The 20872-nt window shown below is 45.7% G+C and overlaps 1 protein-coding gene across 9 annotated transcripts in view; it reads right to left on the bottom strand.

The window, feature by feature from the left end:
* The window catches only part of CELF3 (CUGBP Elav-like family member 3), a 282700-nt gene that overhangs the window by 41575 nt on the left and 220253 nt on the right, over nucleotides 1-20872 (bottom strand). For 6 of the 9 annotated variants that reach the window (XM_069218316.1, XM_069218315.1, XM_069218311.1 and 3 more), the window contains 3 exons: nucleotides 11292-11340; nucleotides 6912-7040; nucleotides 3672-3751 (listed from right to left, as the gene is read on the bottom strand). In XM_069218316.1, the coding sequence (XP_069074417.1) occupies nucleotides 3672-3751; nucleotides 6912-7040; nucleotides 11292-11340 (258 nt within the window). The remainder of the gene's footprint in view (nucleotides 1-3671; nucleotides 3752-6911; nucleotides 7041-11291; nucleotides 11341-20872) is intronic. The other 3 variants (XM_069218313.1, XM_069218314.1, XM_069218310.1) reach the window with 1 other exon arrangement.

Raw genomic sequence — 20872 nt, 5'->3', positions numbered from 1 at the left:
CTGAGTGTTTTGGTTAGCAGACTTTCGTTATTCTCCCAGGCCTTCGATTTACTGGCATATTGATTGGGATTGCCAAGAGGCAAGATAATGTCCATTGCACATTTGACTTGAATCTGTCGTAGATACGGCACCTCCTAGAGTTTTGAATTTATATTTTTGCATTTACTATTTTTAAGGAAACCGATGGCATGAAAAACCACCATTCACAATACTCAATTTTACTAGTTAAGAAACCATACTAAGATTAAAGTGGAGAAACGATGGGTAAACAAACTATCGGGAAGCTGTCATCACAACTAGAAAATAAATAATGTACAGGCCATGAGAAACAGCTGTGCAGGTATGAGCTTTGTCCACTTGAGGGCAGCAATATCCCATGAAACCCATGACGCACAAGCCACAGAAACAGAAATCTGCTTCGAAGGCTTATCAGTCTTCCTTATAACTGTACATAACGATTATGATGATGATAACAATAACAATAACATTAACCGGTTTTATGTATAGATCCGTCTTCCGTCGATCGACCCACTTGCTTGTCTATTGTTCCATGTTTAGTTATATTATATGTCTAGCTGAAGCAGTCGATCACGGGCAACACATTAATTCATGTTTATCGGCGCCTAAATCTGGCTAAATGTACGTCTCGCTGGAGCTGGTTGACCGACTCTATTCATACATCGGATCGTTTGCCTTTTTATTCGCCCATTGATCTACTGAAATGTCTCCGGTTCATGGGCCTGTGTGTGTCTGCCGACTGCCGGGTCCACTGGCACCGCTGCTCACACGTCAACACTTCGGCGAGAGGGTCGGGAGGGGTGAGGTGGAAACGAGGGGAACGATAGAAAGGCACACGCGTGGCAGAGCTCGGGGATACGGCGGGAGCAGCCCCGGCAGCAGCAGCCCCGGCAGCCGGGCAGGACAGGCGGCCTACCGGACCAACGGCTTCCACCAATCCGACGTCAGTGCGGTTAACGAACGTAACCTCGCGAGGGACGACGTCAGCTGATTCGCTCACGTCAGCATTGCTGCCTGCCTGACGTAACCGCTCGCGGGTGACGCGTTTTGTGCGGGATGATCTGCATGGGGGGGGGGGGGGGGGGCATCTCTAGGATTACATTCTTTGAGTGCAACTTAATTGCATTTCTTCAGAAAATTCTAGGCACGCCGGCTTCATTCACACTGAGGAGACAATTTTACTCCTTGTCGGTCATGCCTTTGCAGTAGACCAGTGGTTCCCAACCTTTTGACTTCCGGGGGACCCCCACTTTATCATTACTGGAACCTGGGGACCCCCACTGAATCATTATTGCAACCTGGGTACCCCCCACTGAGTCATTAACGGAAGCCGGGTCCTAGGCCTAAACATTGTCCATTTGAACAGCAAAACATTACACAAAAAATACAGAAACAAGCATTCCATCAAACACATACCAAAATAATAACACATTTTACTTAATTTGCAAACAAATATAATTTCTAAATTCCATTGAAGTTTGATTCACCTGCACTGCTCCCACTAATCAATGGGAGGATACTAATTTAATATTACCCTCCATTTTCAAACTCCTTGCCATTTACAGTGCGTTTTTAAATTTTCAATTGTACGTTTAGCCACTTTAATTGTATACAATATATTAATCTGTTAATCTAAGTTAATTTTCTAAGCAGTCACAGGCCCCGTGAGGTGGTTTTGCAGACCTACAGGGCTCCCCGGGCCTCAGGTTGGGAACACTGCAGTACACTAAAGACAGGTTAGTTATCAAGTCAAAATAAAACTAGTATTCAAACTGCCAATAGGTCTGGCTTTAAAAGAATGTTGTATGGTAATGTGAAGCATTACGAGTAAATAGCATGGGAATGGATATGTATTTACAGTGGAAGCAACAAACTGCAGACTAATATTTTGGTTTAGGTTAAAAGGTCGGGCAACAATTGCAATGACAAGCCAGATCTAAAAATTAATGTAGTTTAATGACTGCCCTCCTCCCATCTCTGCTGCTACACACACACATATACACACGTCAACTTGAATATAGAAAAATCAAAATATTTTGTAGGGGGCCACTGACAGTGTATGGCAGCTTGGGCTGGACCAGGATAGATCCCATGTCAAGTACTTCTTTGCCAGAATGTTTCAACTGTATTTGCACAGATAAAGAGAGTGAGCAGTATTGTGGTAGATATTTTGTAAAACTTATTATTACAAAGATATTATATAAAAGTAATGCCTTAATTAATGGAATGATGGGTAGGGAATCAAAAGAACCATTGACAAATTTCAATACCAGACCAATATTGCATCAAACAAGTACAGCAAGCAAACCTGGCTCTGTGCAGGGGCGTTTGGGTGAATGCTGAGGAGTTTCATAATAAATAAGCAGATTTTCAAATAAATAGGTCCAAAGGCTTTATTTTACTTTATGTAGGCTTGAGCAAGAAGACAGCAACACAACCATCACACGCGGCGGGAGTCCACTGGAAACTGACCCTCCTTTCGACTGCCCCAGTCTACATCTGGTTCAAGAGAAAGACTGGGCCTAGAAGGGAACCTGTGCTTAGCGATAGAAGATGAGTGCAGGGCAGTGACGTCAGCCCTAGACGATTGTGCCTTCTCAGGCTATACAACTTTTTTGATATCCATGGTTGAAGTGGGTGGGATCAAAGGGGAAAGAAATGCCCATAGTTTTTAATTTTACAAAAAACAGTTTCAATACGTTTTGTTAAGAATCAGCTGTCCCTGAGCAGTTATTGGGGACATTGAGGTGCCTCGGGCTGCAAGCAACTGGAGGGGTCTGAATGGAGATCTTGTGCTAAAGCCAAGGGAGAAACCAGCTAAAGAAGAAAGAAAACTCATTCTTTTTGGGATGTCTGATACCAGAAAAAAATGTAACTGAGCACAATTGGTTAATCAGCAAATGCAAACAAAGGCTGGTTGGAAGCTAAGATTTGCTGTAATTAATGGAGTCACTTGAAGCTTCATGGTGACAAAGATTTATTCTTTTTGAGAGGCCAAGTAAGGGTGTTACTAGCTACGTTCTGCAGTGCGTCCTTTTAATGGGCATTTATAAGAAATATTTGCACTAAGTATAGTCTGATTGCTTATTACCAAACTATATATTTGGAAAAAAAACTATTTTATCGTAAATACAAAATATTTTTGCACATTTTGTGGTAGCCTATCTTACACAGTGAGTTAGAGAATAATTACTTTTATATTCACAACGCTTTCTGTCACAGGCTAAGACCTTGTAGCACTATAAATATACAAGTCACTATACCACACTGAACCAATCCTGATTCAATTCTGTGATTCTCTGGTTACACAAACAGACATCTGCAATGATCAAATTAACTAATTGAGGCTTCATAATGTAGAAAAGTGTTCCCCACCAATTAGTTTAACTTGCAGGTATTGTTCATTTAAGTTGTGCAAATTATTTTATCTGCTATTATCTTAAGGTGAAAGACCAACAAAATAGTGGTTTGTCCTTTTTAGCAACCTCTGACCTCACCCTCACTGAACACACCACCATTGCACTCAGGATCACAGTTCCCATTCCTTTTTTTGTTTTATACACACTTGAACTACTGCTCCTAACATGTCCACCCCATCTCCTCCATGTCACCCTGCTGTCACAAACCCCTCTTAAATAAAGGCATGTCCTTACCGGTAAGGTCCTACTCCCATGTAGTGTGCTGATTGCTGCCTGGGCCTCTGCGTGTGACTGGAACTTCACAAAGGCACAACCTGTGGAATAACAAGAAGACATAGTTTAACGATTACTTCTTGCAGGCAGAAGAAGACTTCTATTAGCACACAACAATAAAAACAATAATAAACCTACAAACACAGACACCCAGGCACACAGAGCCACAGCACAGACACTCACACCAACACACAAACCTGTGCTCGCAGTGCTGTGACCGACTGTCTGTAAAGCACTTGGTAGTCTGACGGGATTGGGAGCTATGTTGGTAAAAAATGAGCGTTAGTTGTAAAGGTGCAAATGCACAGGCACACAGCTTACTAGATATTTGTACAAACAAGCGCAGGCCAGTACAGATCCATGCCTTACTGTGCACGTATTAGATACACACACACACACACACACACACATATCTAACTACGGATTAATGACTACAAATATATCTTAACTCAGGTGCATGCATACAAATGTCTGACCACAGATGTGCACACACTATCAGAGACACAGCTCCCTCTGAACGGCCACATACATACACATCTTTTTCATTTTTTGGCTCCTGATGGGACAGTCCACAGGCAGGCATGATTAGTGCAAACATATCCTCCACGCTTAAGTTTGGATTCCAGGTATGGCTGGACCACTGGTAAACTCAGAACTTGATCAGGTATTCTTCATATATTAATTTGAAAGCTGAAACCTGATGTAGCCAACCCCGGGACGCGAGGACCCAGCACTAATTTAACTTTTGGGTGTATAGAGTATAAGCAGGCAAATTGTTCTTTTTGGAGGACAAAGCAATGTTGCCGTGCACTTCATAATTCAGAAGGGCACATAAACACCAATGCGGCGTTAAGTTTCAAGCAACCTGAATGGCACTTTGGGCAGCCCTTGGTAGGAAACCACTGTCAGATGAAGGCGACCTCTGAAAGAAGGCTGGTTTGGTTGGAAGCAGGGAAAAAATCCCAAGTCTTGAAAAATCTTTTGAAGCAATAAAGGAGCATCTAGAAACCAGGGTCTCCTGATCTGGGAAAGACATTTCACACTTTCCAGCACTGCAAGGCATGCTGAAAGGATCACAAGTCCTTGGACAAAATACCTCTTTGCAACAGTTGGTTCGTAGCTCTATGCATGACATGCCACAGCTGTTTCTACTAGCAGTCATCATGTTGTATTTTCCAGTTTCCATTGCTTTCCCCCTGTATTACTTTGGTCTGTCCAGGAGACTCCTAATCTACAGGATGTCCCAGACACCCTCTTCAATGATACCTAGCTGAGCTATGTGCAGTTTTGCTGAAACACAGGGTACCACAAAAAAAATCCTCCTGAATACTGCTTAAAGGGCATTGCACCATCCACTCCCCTTACTGCATGTCTACGTGCAGGTGACAGTGAATATTTTTTTGGGTGTGCTGCATGGCAGTACTAGAAAACAGGCCTACCACCTGCTCCGTGTAAAGTCCAGAAGCCCGTGCAACTGGTCAAGAGGGTGTGGAAATAACGGAGAAAGGGTTCATTTGTACCCACTAGAAAAGTGTGGTGTGTGTGTGTAGGTGCTTGTACTGTGGCACACAGTCACACACATCAACCACAGCTTCATGCATATGTCCGATCTCAGATTAACACACGTATCAAATCCCAAATTTATGCACGTATAAGCATTGAAACACAGATGCACCGATTGCGCATTTGTCTCATCGTGCAAGCATAACCAGCATGACAAGACAATGGCTCACATGTATGCAAAGCACCCGAATCAGTTAACTCACTTAAAATACCCAAAATACATAGTTAGGAGTTCAGCTAAGGCGTGGCCTGATACCAAAAGAAACAAGGGCTAGGCCGGCCAAGTCTGTGCCTTGCCCCTACCAAGACAGAAAGTAGTTCCTACGGGGTGTGGCTTGGCACCCCGATACACAAAGACAGAAGCTCAGACAGAAGCTCAGACAGATCCTCTCAAAATCCCCCACACGTGGAGACAGGGTTCTGGCAGCGCCTGTGCAGTGCCCTTCCATGGATCAGCCAAGTTGGAAAAGATAGGAACACCTGCTTTAACAGCTGTGACCACCTCCCCATTCAGCTGTTCACCTTCAGGGAACGTATATTTGGATATGAATCTAGAGAAATCTGCCTGCCAAAAAAACAAAGACTAACGAGGTGCTGGAGCAGTGTGCCAAGCTGTGCTCAGCAGTGAGATAATGGGTGAGTGGAGGGGTGCCAACAGCAAACAGCACAGCATGGGTGCTATGTATTCTAGCAAGTGTGGGAGGTGGGCAGCAAGGGTCACCGTGGACGTTTACGCTTACTTTAATGATGCAGGTGGGCAAGGCAAAAACCCAGTGGTGTTGATGCAGTCACACTACAAGTAAAGTGGTGCATGTGAGGGGCACTGTGCAACAAAAGTTGTTTCTTTTTAATGTAGGGTGCAGAAGAAACCTGTTTATGCCAGTATTGTGCTACAGAAACAATGATACCCCAAGCCATGTATGGGAATGTTTTACCACAGAAGAGAATGGTATGAGGAAAGTCTTAGCAGCAGCAGTAAATATGGGTGGACTGAGTAGAGTGGCAGTGAGGGAGGGGTTACACTTGTGTGTGTATGAATCAGAGGTGTGGAGACCCACGTTACATACGTTAGTGTATGTGGTGAGGGTTGTGGGGCTTCATCACCATCCCCTGAGATGAGAGGTTTGGTAGGGTGTAAACCCAAGCAGTGCATAATATGAACAATGCTTAATTTGAGCAGGTGGGGCCCACCGGGACTTATTTTTGGGGACTGGCACTTATTTTTCCTCATTAGACTTTGACCCGGAGCAAGAGAGAGAAAAACACAAGAGTGGGAAGGAAGATGGAAAAAACAGTGACAACAAACGAAAGCAGGGATGAAGATAGTGAAAAGATGTGATAAAGGGACAGGGCGCGTCTGGTGGTGGATGGAATGGGAATGAGTTGGAATCAAGACTAGGCAGCCTTGGTATTTGGCATCCCTGAAATCTGATATTGCTGGCATAGGGCTTCTAAGCAAAACCTTCGGCTCAGCACTTATTCTTTTACAAATTAAGCACTGGGGATGAGAGTTACGGAGTTAGCATGTTCAGCTGTATATGAGACGTGGGTTGGGGAGTGTTACTATGCAGTTATTATGAAGTTGTACAGGTGTTACCTTATGTCAATGTACATAGTGGTAGTTAAAGGGGCAGTTACCTTTGCTCGTTCCATCAGGCCCTCGCAGGACTGTACACTCATCAATGTTTCCGAAGGGTTCGAACATTTTCCGGACATCCTCGTCTGTCTGCTGCTTACCCAGCATTCCTACAAACAACTTCCTGTCTTCTGGAGAGAAACAGGAAATGATCAGAGAACGTTTCAAAACGTGGAAAGTAGGGAACGACCAGGGTCATCAGGTGAAGGGAGGGAGGTGGAGAGCGTACGGTCAGAGAGAAGCAAAAGAAAAAGAGCGAGAGAGACAGCGGGGAGAACAAAATTAGAGGAAGTGGGAGGAGAAGCTACGGCAGGAGATACAGGTTAATGAGATAGCGTAGGAAATAAGAAGGAGAGGATACACAAAGTTGCGCTGGAGTAAAAGGAAGTGAGGAGAATTAGCACAATTCATTAGGAGGACGATGGGGGTGAAAGGAGAACTAGAAAGAAAAAAGTGGCTATATAAATTAAAGTTAAAAAGCTATGGAGGGAGAACGAGAGGTAAGGAGAGAGAAAAGGAAGACGTAAGTACATAAAGGCAGAACAAGAGAGACATTGAGAGGAACTAGAAGCGGTAGGCAGACTTTGAGAAGCTATAATAACTTTGGGAGGGTCTATTAGAGAGAAAGAATGGAGAAGTTACACAGAGAACCCGGATTACCATACACAGAAGAGCTGAAACACAAAGGCAAGAGCGGTATCAGTAGAGGGTTAGGGAATGCTGTAATGGAACGGAAGGAGGGCCTTTAAAAGACAAGGAGCAGATGATTAATAGAGAAGGAAGGGGTTTAATACAGATGGTAGAGATGATGTAACAGATAGGGAGGACATGTGTTAAAAGGGAATAGGAAGATGATTAATTGAGACAGGGGGCTTTAATAGAGAGGGTCCTTGCACTAGGGAGTGGGCTTGCCTCAATGAAAAGAGGGATGCTCTAATAGAGACGGAGGAGATGCCTCAATAAATAGGCAGATGGACAACGAGGAAGACAGAGCCATTAATAGAGAGAAAGAGAGGGAGGGTGGGAAGAGAGAGTGGGGTGGGTGGGGGGTGGAAAGAGAGAGTGGGTTGGATGGGGAACGAGGGATAGGATGGGGGAAGAGAGAGGGAGAGGATGAGGAAAGAGAGGGAGGATGGGTGGGTAAAGAGAGGGAGAGGATGAGGAAAGAGAGGGAGGATGGGTGGGTAAAGAGAGGGTAGATGTGGACGAGAGAGAGAGGGAGGGTGGGGAAAGAGAGGGAGGGAGGGTGGATGGGGAAAGAGAGGGAATATGGGGAAGGGAGAGGGAGGGTGGGGACAGAGAGAAGGAGAGTGGGTGGGGAAGGAAGAAGGAGGGTGGGCGGGGAAAGAGAGAGGGAGGGTGGGGAAAGAGGGAGGGCGGGCGGGGAAAGAGGTAGGCGGCTGGGTGGGAAAAGAGAAAGGGAGGGTGGGTGAGTGGCAAAAGAGAAAGTGAGGGTGGGGGGGTTGGCAAAAGAGAAAGGGAGGGTGGGTGGGAAAAGAGAAAGGGTGGGTGGGAAAAGTGAAAGGGTGGGTGGGTGGGCGGAAAAAGTGAAAGGGTGGGTGGGCGGGAAAAGAGAACGGGAGGGTGGGCGGGAAAAGAGAACGGGAGGGTGGGTGGGGAAAAGAGAACGGGTGGGTGGGCGGGGAATAGAGAAAGGGAGGGTGGGTGGGTGTGAAAACAGAGGAAGGGCGGATGGGAAAAGAGAGAGCGAGGGCTATAAGAGAGGGGGCAAAGAGAGCGGGAGGGTGGGAGGGAAAAGAGAGCGGGAGGGAAAAGAGAGAGGGAGGGTGGGTGGGAAAGAGAGGGAGGTTGGGCTAAAAAAGAGAGGGAGAGTGGGAAAAGAGAGGAGGGTGGGTGGTAAGAGATGGGGTAGAGGGGAAGAGAGGAATGGAGGGACGTGGAGGGGAGAGAGAGGATGGGAGAGTGGGTGGAGGGGGAGAGAAGGGTGGGGGTGAGAGAGGGAGGGTGGGGGGAGTGGGAGAGAGGGTGGATGTAGCGGGAAAAGGGGGTGGAGAGGGACGGTGGGTGGAAGGAGATCGAGAGATGAGAGACAGGGATGGTGGGTGTGGGTGGGGAGAGAGAGACAGGGAGGGAGGGGGTGGGTGGGTGTGGGGAAAGAGGGAAGGAGGGAGGAAGGAAGAGAGAGAAAGAGAGAGAGAGAGAGAGAGAGAGAGAGAGAGAGAGAGAGAGAGAGAGAGAGAGAGAGAGAGAGAGAACCATGGTAGAATAAAGCTTCCAACACAGAGAAGGAAGGTTTAATAGATAGGGAAGATATGTTTTATGGGGGACAGAGGACGGGGAGGGGGGCGCAGAGGGGGTATATATTAGAGAGATGAGGAGGCTATATTGGAGATAGGAGTACTAAACAGAGAGAAAGGCTACAATATAGAATTTGAGAGCCATAAAGGAGAAAAAGCTTTGCATTAGAAAGGTTGGAGAGCTGGTGGTTGTTGTGACAGAGCACTGAGGCTGTAACAAAGGAGGAAATATGTGATATAGAGAAAAGGGAATGTGTGAGTAGATGGAAGGTGTGTGGTAGGGAGGTTGGCAAGCCGGTGTTAAACCATTACAGGAAGGAGGAGACCTTAACGGAGGGAGTGGATGTAATGGAATACAGGAATAACACACTTGTAGAAGAGGAATTTACACATGGGGGGAAACGGTTGTAACAGAGAGGTAGGAGTGGCCAATGGAGTAACAAGGCTCGCTCACCACAATACCCTGAACTGAGAGCACTTGAGTGAGTTCAGAGGTGGGGGGTGGGTGGGTTGGGCATGTACTTTGCAGGGGTTCCCCTCAGGTTTCGTTAAGCCACTGGGAGTGGCTGTAAGAACTGAGCTGTGACTTCCAGGGAGAGGGAAGAGCGGCAGTGATTGGGAGCGATGCTTGTAATAGAGAGAGAGGAGGTTCTAAAATAGAGGTCAAACAGACAATGAGTATGGGGAGACAGACATTGAGAGTAATATGGGAGATGGGAGGTGTGCAGTGAGAAGTGGAGCCCTGGGGTTAAAATAGGGGCAATGAATTAAGATTTTGCAGTTATGTTAAAGCCAAGCTTCTTGAAGCAGGAAACATCAAAAAGCAACTTTTTTTCCTAGATCTTGCTACCTACAGTTTGATCCACCGGAATCCCCTACACCAAAAGTGATAGGAAAAGGTACCTCGGGCTTCGGGTACTTCAGTACAAAGTGCTTCCTATGAACACTCTATCTTAAATCCTGGGAAATACTTATATGGCACAGATCAAAAAAGGTTTTGCTGTGAGAAGCTGTGACCTACTCTCATAGTGCCCCTGACCTGGAAGTCAGTGGTAATTAAAGATTACAACAAGAGGAAGCCACAGCAAATTCTCTGTAAACAAGGCCCATAATCTCTGGGTGCTGCAGCTGAGAAGCTGAGAAGAAACATATCCCGGCCACTTGAAGCCCCTTAGTTAAGAAAATATTAATCAGCAAACACTTTCTTAGGCAACAACCCAAGCACCTCTAACTACTTATAACCACCATGAAGGCAGCATCTCTCCCCTAACACTGTAAGCGTCAAAAGATCACTTACTCACACTGAATAGAATAACTTACCGACACCAGGATGCTGCCATGTAGTGCCAGAGCGAAAAATAACTTTAAAAAAAAAACTCTCACAAATTTCCCTTCTCCTTACTAGACTCCAGACTGATGTACATGTAGGAATCCTAGTGGAGTACACCCCATATGCAGGCACTGAGCGATCTCCCGCTCCATGCGTATTTGTTTTTATACCACTAGTCAGTCTATAATGTATCTCGATCAGAAAATTTGTATCAAATGGCATGCTCTCTGATATGGTTGGACGATGGCCTTCTAGTCATGCTGTGGTGAAGAAATACGTAAAGCTGCTGGGTTTCCACCACAATCCTTACTGTTATCTAGTGATCAGCCTAATAGGCATGCTTTACAAAGACTGATTATTTAAAGTGTCACCTTCAGTGGGTCAAGTCTCCACTATGTAAGTACTGCAAAAAATAAAAATACAAATGACCCTATCTTTCCAGCACACCACGTCTTACCCAGTGGAAGAATGACAGGGCGAATGTGCCACCGGCTCATCATCTTCTTCATCCTATTCTACCTGTATCCTCCTACCCTCACTAGGGAGGACAGGTAGGGCAAGCTCCCGCCTATCTACCGCCTATGCCGCCTGCACCCACCTGCCCTAGCTGTAGGCAGAAACCTAGGACATGTTATCACTGACCTTGCTATTTAGTCCTCTAAATCTTGCACCCTTCTGCCTTTCTCTTAAAAGGAGTGATAGGGCATGCTGTCTAGTGGAGGACCCTCAACCACCCCCAATCTTCCACGCCCCTCCGGTCCTCCCCTCAAGAAGAGAAAAAGGGACAGCAATACCTCCTCTGCTCTCGCTGTCCGCCGGCTTCACCTGGATGGGTCGATTCATCTAGAGAGGGACAGAGAAAAACAACAAAATTAAGTGAGAGCTGTCAACAAAAAGAAGCCTTGTCATAACAAATAAACTCGGCCATTACATCCAGTGTGTGGTGCCAGAATAGTGTGGTCATACTATTGCCTAACATGAATATTAAGGCCTAAATATTGCTTACAAAAATAATGCTGCATTGGAGGTAATTTAATATTCGAATATCTAACACCCAATGTACCTTTGGGTTGGTTTGTCTCCAGATTTTTTAAAACGACGTTTAGGAGGACACTATATTCATGTTAAAAGGCGTATACGATATGTGACACACAGCCCATCCAGGGCTTTCATCTTTTGGGTCTAGTAAGCTCATGCCCACGTCCAATAACAAACCCTAGTACCCTGGATGCAAACATCAGACTTGCTCACCCAACCTGCGATCTTAGAGTGCTAGGGGTACCGGCTGTTCATGGTCTGCATTTTATGTCAACGTGAGGGACATTAATTCAGGGAAAGGGGGTTGGGCTAGATTGGAGAATGGGTGCCGAGCACCCACCTGCCATCATTAATATCTGTTGATAATAGTGGCTCTCCTTCATACCCCAGGTCCAAGGCTGAGAGCCAATCAATTAATAGTGGTTAACAACTTCTGCAGAGTGTGTTAACCACTGTTATCATCTTGAAAATAAAGCAATACTGCTTAGTCACAACATCCAACATGCATGATTATATCTTGAGACAGTAGATCTCAAGCTGTGAGTAGCTCACCCAGTCCTGGTTTACTCTTTGAATTCTGCAGATAACTCTGCTATTACCCGCTCTAGATGTAGGAATGTAAGCCACAGAATTCAAGGAAATAAATATGTCTGGGTGAGCTAGTCACTGCCAGCTGCGGACAACTTCAGAACTCTACAGTACAGAGGTGCTATTGGTAAGACATGGACTGACGATCAGTAGGCAAGTGCCTAGTTTGGGAAGCCCAAGAGGAAGGTTTAGTACGATTATCAGACAGCTTCAGGCAGAGCCATTCAAAAAATGTACAATCAATCGATGCAGCCCTCAGTCATGGGTCAGGGTACATAAGAAGGGGAGAAGCTTGTTTTAAATAATGACGCTGTCTTATTGTGTACGTTTCAAGTCATGTTCCTATTGGTGGATTTATTTACTGTACGAAGGGGTGGGTGTTGGTTGCAGGGCCAGGCCTGAGGTCAGATCCTGCACCCAAACCCTTCCCGGAGCACCAAATCTGCCGACATGCACCACCTTCAGAGGTGCAAGGCAGCGGGTTGGCTGCAGGGCCTGGAGTCCTGGCTGTGCACTACATCCCACTACAAAAAAGGCAGTCAACCCCCAACAAGCGGTTATCTGCCCATAGACCCTGTACACCTCATTTCCTTTTGTAAGGTTTTTGGTCCTGTGGAAGTCCAATAGGTGAACGGGGGAGTTGTGCTGGCTGGCTCCCACAGGTATGCAGAGAACACAAGCAATTGTATTTTTTATTTTTGGCCCCAAGGCAAATCCTGTGGGACCGACCAACCAGAACATGCGTTTTTACAGCTTTGTTTGAGTTCAGTATTCACACACAATCACCTTTCCTTCACAAAGCGCAACTTTAATCATTTGATGCTTAGGTCCTGCTAACGGGTACAGTCTGGCATACGGCGAGCCAACTCCTCTGTGCCCTCAAATCTTATGTCCTGTGAATCTGTATATGTGCTTTGACATTCGTTAAAACACCCAGTAGGTGGTTCCTACTCATCGTCATATTGATGGAAACAACCTCAAAGCTTGAAAACTCTAACCCCCTGAGCAAATTAGCACAGAAAACTTAAAAATCTGGACTGTTTAGTTAAATAACCGGTGGTAGAACAGGAAAAAACTATGGTTAACTACGTTTAAAGTTTAAAAAAGGGAACATCACTTTGTTATACAAGTGTGCCCCACAAACAACTGTTCAGTGTTCATGACGAAAAAGGGACACAGGTTATATTAGAGAAGCACCAACTCTGCATTGCCTTCATAAATTGATGAAAACATGCCGGTTTTAAGATAAATGTAGTGAATACCGTGTAGATGTTACTTGAAGATCAGCTGTTTTGCTATTATTGATATTTTAATTTTTAAAAGGTTTTAATTGTTCCGAGGTGCTGCAACGATCCTCTTCAATATGTTATGCAACATGTTAAAATATTTATCTCATGGTCTTATAATTTCTATTCTTTCAGTAAGTAATATTGTTTTTCCTTTAGAACCTTTAGCGTAATCATACTGTTAAGATGAAATGTCGATGATATTAATAATATTCTAACACCTGCTGGAGTTGCCTAGTAACAAATGAGTTTGCTATCCTGCTGCGTTTGAAAAATGAATAGACCTAAAAACACAATGTTCTTGACATTTAGATCAATGATATCTGATGCATTTATGCACCGACGCGTGCACGTTGACGGACAATACAATATTGTTTTTGCTCTAGGTAGCAACTCTTTTTTATTTCGAAATAGATTAAAAAACTGTAATATAAATCCAAATTTTCTTAGACACTTAGTATATATGAAAACACAGACTGAACAAAAATTGCAAAATTGTTGATTCCAAAACAGACTACCAAAGTTCATGCTCACTGGAATGAGTCACCCTGAGATAATCCTACCAAACTTCCAGAGGTGGGTACACCTCATGGAATGTTCCAGAGATCTGTAGGTTTCTTAATGGGTGGACCTACTAGTGTAAGAAGAGCCACTGGAACTATGCAACAGGAGAGGATGAAATTTTGCAGCAGGGCTGACTAAAGTATGCAGCAACAAATAACAAATTATGCAATATAATGCAGCTCAATTTGTGACAGTTTTACCTCTTTACTTTGTCATCTTTACACACATCACTATCTGGGAAAATGTTTCATCTCATTAGTAGCAGTTTGACACCCAAGTATAGTAATAAGCAACAGAAAGGTGACCAATCATCCTATACGAAGAGCTTTCCACTGCTCCGCAACACATGTTGCTGCATTTTTAGTAACTTTCGATCAGTTTGAGCTAGAAACACATTTTTGGGGTAAAATTTGCAAATCAAGCAGCTGATGGTGAATTGTGTGTCAAATGCTTCAAATCAATAACTATGTTACTTTACACTGTAGTATGACTCGGTTTTATTTTTCAGGCTCTGTTAATCTGTGACACTATGACATCACTCCGCGCAGTATGACACCACTGTGGAGTGAGATAACTACACACATGTTCCTTTTCATGCCCATCAACCCAGACCTCTGTTTCTTCTCCTTTTCATTCTCCCAAACCCCTGCACCCTCACAACCCACCCGAGCTGCCACGTCATCCCTTCCTCTTTCCACATCTTTTCCTCTCACACCAGTGCCTTCCTCTCATCTACTTCTATTGTCCTCTCCCTTTCACCCAATTCCTCCACATCACTCCATCTTTCACTTACAGCTATTGCTCAATTCCATTGCTCTTACCTCATTCCTCCCTGTCAACCACTCTGACCCCATTTCTTTCCCACCCCCTCCTCCTCCTACCCATGTCTGTATATTTCCTCAATACCCACTGATGCCATTTATCCCCTCACTCTCGACACATCCCCACTTACATTAACTCTTCTTTTCAACACATCTCTTTATCTCAATCCTGTTCCTCCCAACTTTTGCTTCCCTCTTATCTCACCCTCACTTCTTGCTCTCAGTCTGTCTACACCAGTAGTTCTTAACGTGTGGTCTGGGGACCCATGGTGGGTGGGGGAGGGGCGCAATGCCAACTCAGGGGGTCTGTGGAGAATTAAATAATATTACCAGAGTAATAAAGTTCATATAAATAAAGAAGCAAAGTGTAAAACTGAAAATGTCAAAGCACTGTGTAAATGTAAAGGAATAGGTCACTGGAGGGTAAACATTAGGCTGCCGGCCTCAGATTGATTAACATGAGACGTGTTTCAAACAAAATATAATTTGGATGATGGGTGACCTCAACTGAATTTCGAAAAGCTTCTACCTTCCCATTAAAAACTTTGTTTTTCTCTGTTTCTGAATTAAATAACATATTTCATTCTTTCTGCATTTGTTTGTTAAAATCTTGTTTATGTATTTTTGTGGTTCAAACCAATGAAATTGCATAGGCTGGGGCTCCAGTAATGACTTGGTGGGGATCCTCGGATTCCGATAATGATTCAGGGGGGTCCCTGGATTCCAAGGTTAAGTGGGGGGTCTGCAGAAGTCCGATGGTTAAGAACCACTAGTCTACCCCCCTTCTTTCCCTCTCACTCCAGAGGTGTAACCAGGGTGCCCCGGTCTCTAATGCCACCAGGGACTATAACCTTCCTACTCCCCAAACTGTTTTTTCCTGCTCAAAACAAAGCACTGTTACCTGCATAATCCATCTTTTAGCCAGGGCCTGCCCCCCCACTGGGAGCGCTGGAGGACCCCCTAGGGGTCCCGCCCTAAGTTTGAAGACCCCTGTCCTATGACCTCACATCCCGTCACCCCCACTAATGCTATTCAACCAATCTTCATCTCGTGCCTTTCCCGCACCTCTCCGCCCTCACACCTTCCCCTCTCCTCTCGCGCTGTTCCTTGCTTCTTTCCTCTCTCCCTCGTAGTGCACACTCTCACCCCTCCAACCCTCCTGTCTCACCCCTTTTCATTTAACCCCCCCACCACTTAATCTATCTCTACAGAAAGCCAGAGAAATCCCTATCGGTGCCTCTGCTGTCGCCATCCCCCCCCCCCCACCGGTCATGACCATCAACAAGCGCAAGCCCCCCTCCCCACCACCGCAGGGATCCCCCTCCCACCCCTCGCCCAGGATCACTAGTCAGAGATATGGAAGCCCACTGAGCTGATGTTTTATTCATGCCCTGAATCTGAAAGTTATTCGTTGAAACTGGAATGCTGCACTTTGATATCTGGGAAGTGACTTCCGACGTGGGGACCGCGAGGGGTGGGGGTACCTTCGGCCCCCGAGACAGGGCAGGGGTACTGTGCACGAATCTGCCAAGGTCTACGAGTCTTTCCTATGCCCCCAGCGCATGGAACAAATACTGTCACAGACATTCCTATTCACTGTATCTCTGCATGGAACAAAGACCGCCCCAGGCATCGCTATTCACTGTACCCCTTCATGGAACAAAGACCGTCCCAGACATTTCTACCTGCTGTATCTCTGCATGGAACAACGATCGTCCCAGACATTTCTATTTGCTGAATCTCTGCATGGAACGAAGACCGCCCCAGTATCACTGCATAGATCAAAGATTGTACCATACATTTGTATTCACTGTATCACTGCATGGAGCAAAGACCTTCAGGCATTTCTATTAACTGTGTCTCTGCATGGAACAAAGACCGTCCCAGACATTTCAATTCACTGTATCACTGTGTGGAACAAAGACAGTCCCAGACATTTCTATTCGCTGTACCACTGCATGGATCAAAGTCCATCTAACACGTTTCTATTGGCTGTATCTCTGCATAGAACAAAGTCCGTCCCATACATTCCTTTCACTGTATCTCTGCATGGGTTAAAGACCAACACAGACATTTCTATCCGCTGTATCACTGCATGGAACAAAGACCGTCCCATGCATTTCTATTCTCTGTATTTCTGCATGGAACGTCCCAGACATTTCTATTCGCTGTATCTCTGCATGGAACAAAGACCGTCACTGTATCACTGAAAGGAACAAAGACCTTCAGACATTTAAATTTGCTGTATTTCTGCATGTAGCAAAGACTGTCCCAGATGATGTCTATTCACGGTATCATTTCTGCATGGAACAAAGACTGTCCTAGACAATGTTTAATCGATGTATCATTTCTGCATGGAACAAATACTGCCCCAGAAAATATGTATTCGCTGCATCATCTCTACATAGAACAAATAATGTCCCAGACAGTGTCTATTTGCTGTATCTCTGCATGGAACAAAGACTGTCCCAGACATTTTCTCTTTGCTGTATCAATCTCCGCATGAAACAAAGACTGTCCCAGACACATATATTCACTGTATCACTGCATGGAACAAAGACCTTCAGACATTTATATTCACTTTTCACCATAGGGAACAAAGACTGCCCCAGGCATTTTTACTCGCTGTACCTCTGCATGGAACGGACATTACTATCCGCGGTATCCCTGCATGGAACAAAGACTGTCACAGACAGTTCTATCTACTGTATCACTGCATGGTAATAAGAGTGCCCCAGACATTTCTATCTGCTGTATCACTCCATGGAACGAAAACTGTCTCAGACATTACTATCTGCTGTATCACTGCATGGAACAAAGACTGTCCCAGAGCTTTCTATCCACTGTATCACTGCATGGAACAAATACTGTCCTAGACATATATATTCACCGTATCACTGCATGGAACAAAGACCTTCAGACATTTATATTCACTTTATCACTGCATTTAACAAAGACTGTCCCAGACAAATATATTCACTACATGGAACAAAGAAATTCACAGACATTTCTATTCACTGTATCATTGCATGGAACAAAGCACAGTCATGGTATTTCAACCCTGTCTCACAGCATCACTGCATGGAATAAAGAAAAAATCCCCAACACATCTACTGTCTTTCACACCATATGGAACAAAGACAATCTCAGATATTCATATCCTCTGTTCACGGTATCACTATCACTATAACAATGAACTTTCAAGTCATATTGTAGGAAGCTGGCTCCGTATATACTATTTCAAAGTAAGAAATAGTGTGCACAGAGTTCAAGGGTTCCCCTTAGAGGTAAGATAGTGGCAAAAGTAGATAATTCTAATGCTCTATTTTGTGGTAGTGTGGTCGAGCAGTAGGCTTATCAGAGGGTAGTGTTAAGCATTTGTTGTACACACACAGGCAATAAATGAGGAACACACACTCAAAGACTTACTCAAGGCCAATAGGTTTTTATATTGACAGATATCTTTTCTTAGTTTATTTTAAGAACCCCAGGTACAAGATTTACATTAAACACTTAAAATGTAAGGTACTTCACTTAGATACTTTAGGAACTTTGGATGAAAACAATATCATGTACAGTCTTTGTAAAAATGGCAATAAGCTATTTTCAAAGTGGACACTTAGTGTAAAAATCAACAGTTTCTGGGGGAGGTAAGTAAAGATTAGATTAGGAGGTAAGTAAAACACTTACAAGTCTCAGTCCTGGGACATAGGCAGCCCACCGTTGGGGGTTCAAGGCAACCCCAATGTTACCACACCAGCAGCTCAGGACCGGTCAGGTGCAGAGGTCAAAGAGGTGCCCAAAACACATAGGCGCCTATGGAGAACAGGGGTGCTCCGGTTCCAGTCTGCCAGCAGGTAAAAGTACCTGTGTCCTCGGGGGACAGACCAGGGGGTTTTGTAGAGCACTGGGGGGACACAAGTAGGCACACAAAACACACCCTCAGCGGCACAGGGGTGGCTGGGTGCAGTGTGCAAAGCAGGCATCGGGTTTTGTATAGGTTTCAATTGAGGGACCCGGGGGTCACTCTAGCGGTGCAGGCAGGCACAGGGGGGGCTTCTCGGGACAGCCACCACCTGAGCTAGGCAGAGGGTCGCCGGGGGTCACTCCTGCGTCGAACTTCAGTTCCTTCAGGTCCTGGGGGCTGCGGGTGCAGTGTTGGTTCCAGGCATTGGGTCCCTTGTTACAGGCAGTCCCGGTCAGGGGAGCCTTTAGATTCTCTCTGCAGGCGTCGCTGTGGGGGCTGAGGGGGGTCGTCTCTTGTTACTTACGGGCTCGCAGTCATCGAGGAGTCCTCCCTGAGGTGTTGGTTTTCTGCAGGTCGAGCCAGGGGCATCGGGTGCAGAGTGTAGAGTCTCACGCTTCCAACAGGAAACGTGAAGTCCTTGGAAGTTGCTTCTTTGTTGCAAAGAAGTAGCTGGTTTTGAACAGGGCCGCTGTTCACGGGAGTTTCTTGGTCCTGTAGTCCAGGGCAGTCCTCTGAGGCTTCAGAGGTCGCTGGTCCCTGTCGGATGCGTCGCTGAAGCAGGTTTTCGAAGTTGGAGACAGGCCGGTAGGGCTGGGGCCAAAGCAGTTGTCATCTTCCTCCTTCTCTGCAGGCTTGTAGGTCAGCAGTCCTTCTTTCTTCAGGTTGCAGGAACCTGATTTCCTGGGGTCTGGGCAGCCCCTAAATACTGAATTTAGGGAGGGGGGGCGTTTAGGTCTGGGAGGGCAGTAGCCAATGGCTACTGTCCTTGAGGGTGACTACACCCTCTTTGTGCCTCCACTCCACCCTGTGGGGAGGGGGGCACATCCCTAATCCTATTAGGGGAATCCTCCAAACTCAAGATGGAGGATTTCTCAAGGCAGGGGTCACCTCAGCTCAGGACACCTTAGGGGCTGTCCTGACTGGTGGGTGACTCCTCCTTGTTTTTCTCATTATCTCCTCCAGCCTTGCGGCCAAAAGTGGGGCAGTGGCAGGAGGGGCGGGCATCTCCACTAGCTGGGATGCCCTGGGGCACTGTAACAAAAGGGGTGAGCCTTTGAGGGTCACTGTCAGGTGTTACAGTTCCTGCAGGTGGAGGTGAGAGCACCTCCACCCAGTACAGGCTTTGTTCCTGGCCACAGAGTGAAACAGGCACTCTCCCAATGTGGCCAGCAACATGTCTGGTGTGTGGCAGGCTGGCAGAAACTGGTCAGCCTACACTAGACGTTGGGTAGGTATTCAGGGGGGCATCTCTAAGATGCCCTCTGGGTGTATGTTACAATAAATTGCACACTGGCTTCAGTGTGCATTTATTGTGCTGAGAAGTTTGATACCAAACTTCCCAGTTTTCAGTGTAGCCATTATGGAACTGTGGAGTTCGTGTTTGACAGACTCCCAGACCATATTCTCTTATGGCTACCCTGCACTTACAATGACTAAGGTTTTGCTTAGACACTGTAGGGGCATAGTGCTCATGCACATATGCCCTCATCTGTGGTATAGTGCACCCTGCCTTAGGGCTGTAAGGCCTTCTAGAGGGATGACTTACCTATGCCACAGGCAGTGTGAGGTTGGCATGGCACTCTGAGGGGAATGCCATGTCGACTTAGTCATTTTCTCCCCACCAGCACACACAAGCTGTGAAGCAGTGTGCATGTGCTGAGTGAGGGGTCCCTAGGGTGGCATAAGACATGCTGCAGCCCTTAGAGACCTTCCCTGGCATCAGGGCCCTTGGTACCAGGGGCACCAGTTACAAGGGACTTACCTGAGTGCCACGGTTGTGCCAATTGTGGAGACAAAGGAACAGTTTTAGGGAAAGAACACTGGTGCTGGGGCCTGGTTAGCAGGGCCCCAGCATACTTTCAAATCATAACTTAACATCAGCAAAGGCAAAAAGTTAGGGGGTAACCATGCCAAGGAGGCATTTCCTTACACATATCAATGCTTCTCTCTCACCCTATGTATCAAAGAACACCCATAAAAAATATATCCTTTGCCTCACTGGGACACTGCAAGGAACAAAGAACTTCACAGACATTTCTATTCTTCTGTCTAACTGCATGAAACATTGAACATTAGAAAGGTTCTCTTCTCTGACTCACTGTGCAACTGCA

This window comes from Pleurodeles waltl, chromosome 12 (assembly GCF_031143425.1).
Source record: "Pleurodeles waltl isolate 20211129_DDA chromosome 12, aPleWal1.hap1.20221129, whole genome shotgun sequence".
NCBI lineage: Eukaryota > Metazoa > Chordata > Amphibia > Caudata > Salamandridae > Pleurodeles > Pleurodeles waltl.
The sequence above is the reverse complement of the archived record's forward strand: the minus strand, read 5'-3'. Positions and strand labels throughout refer to the sequence as shown.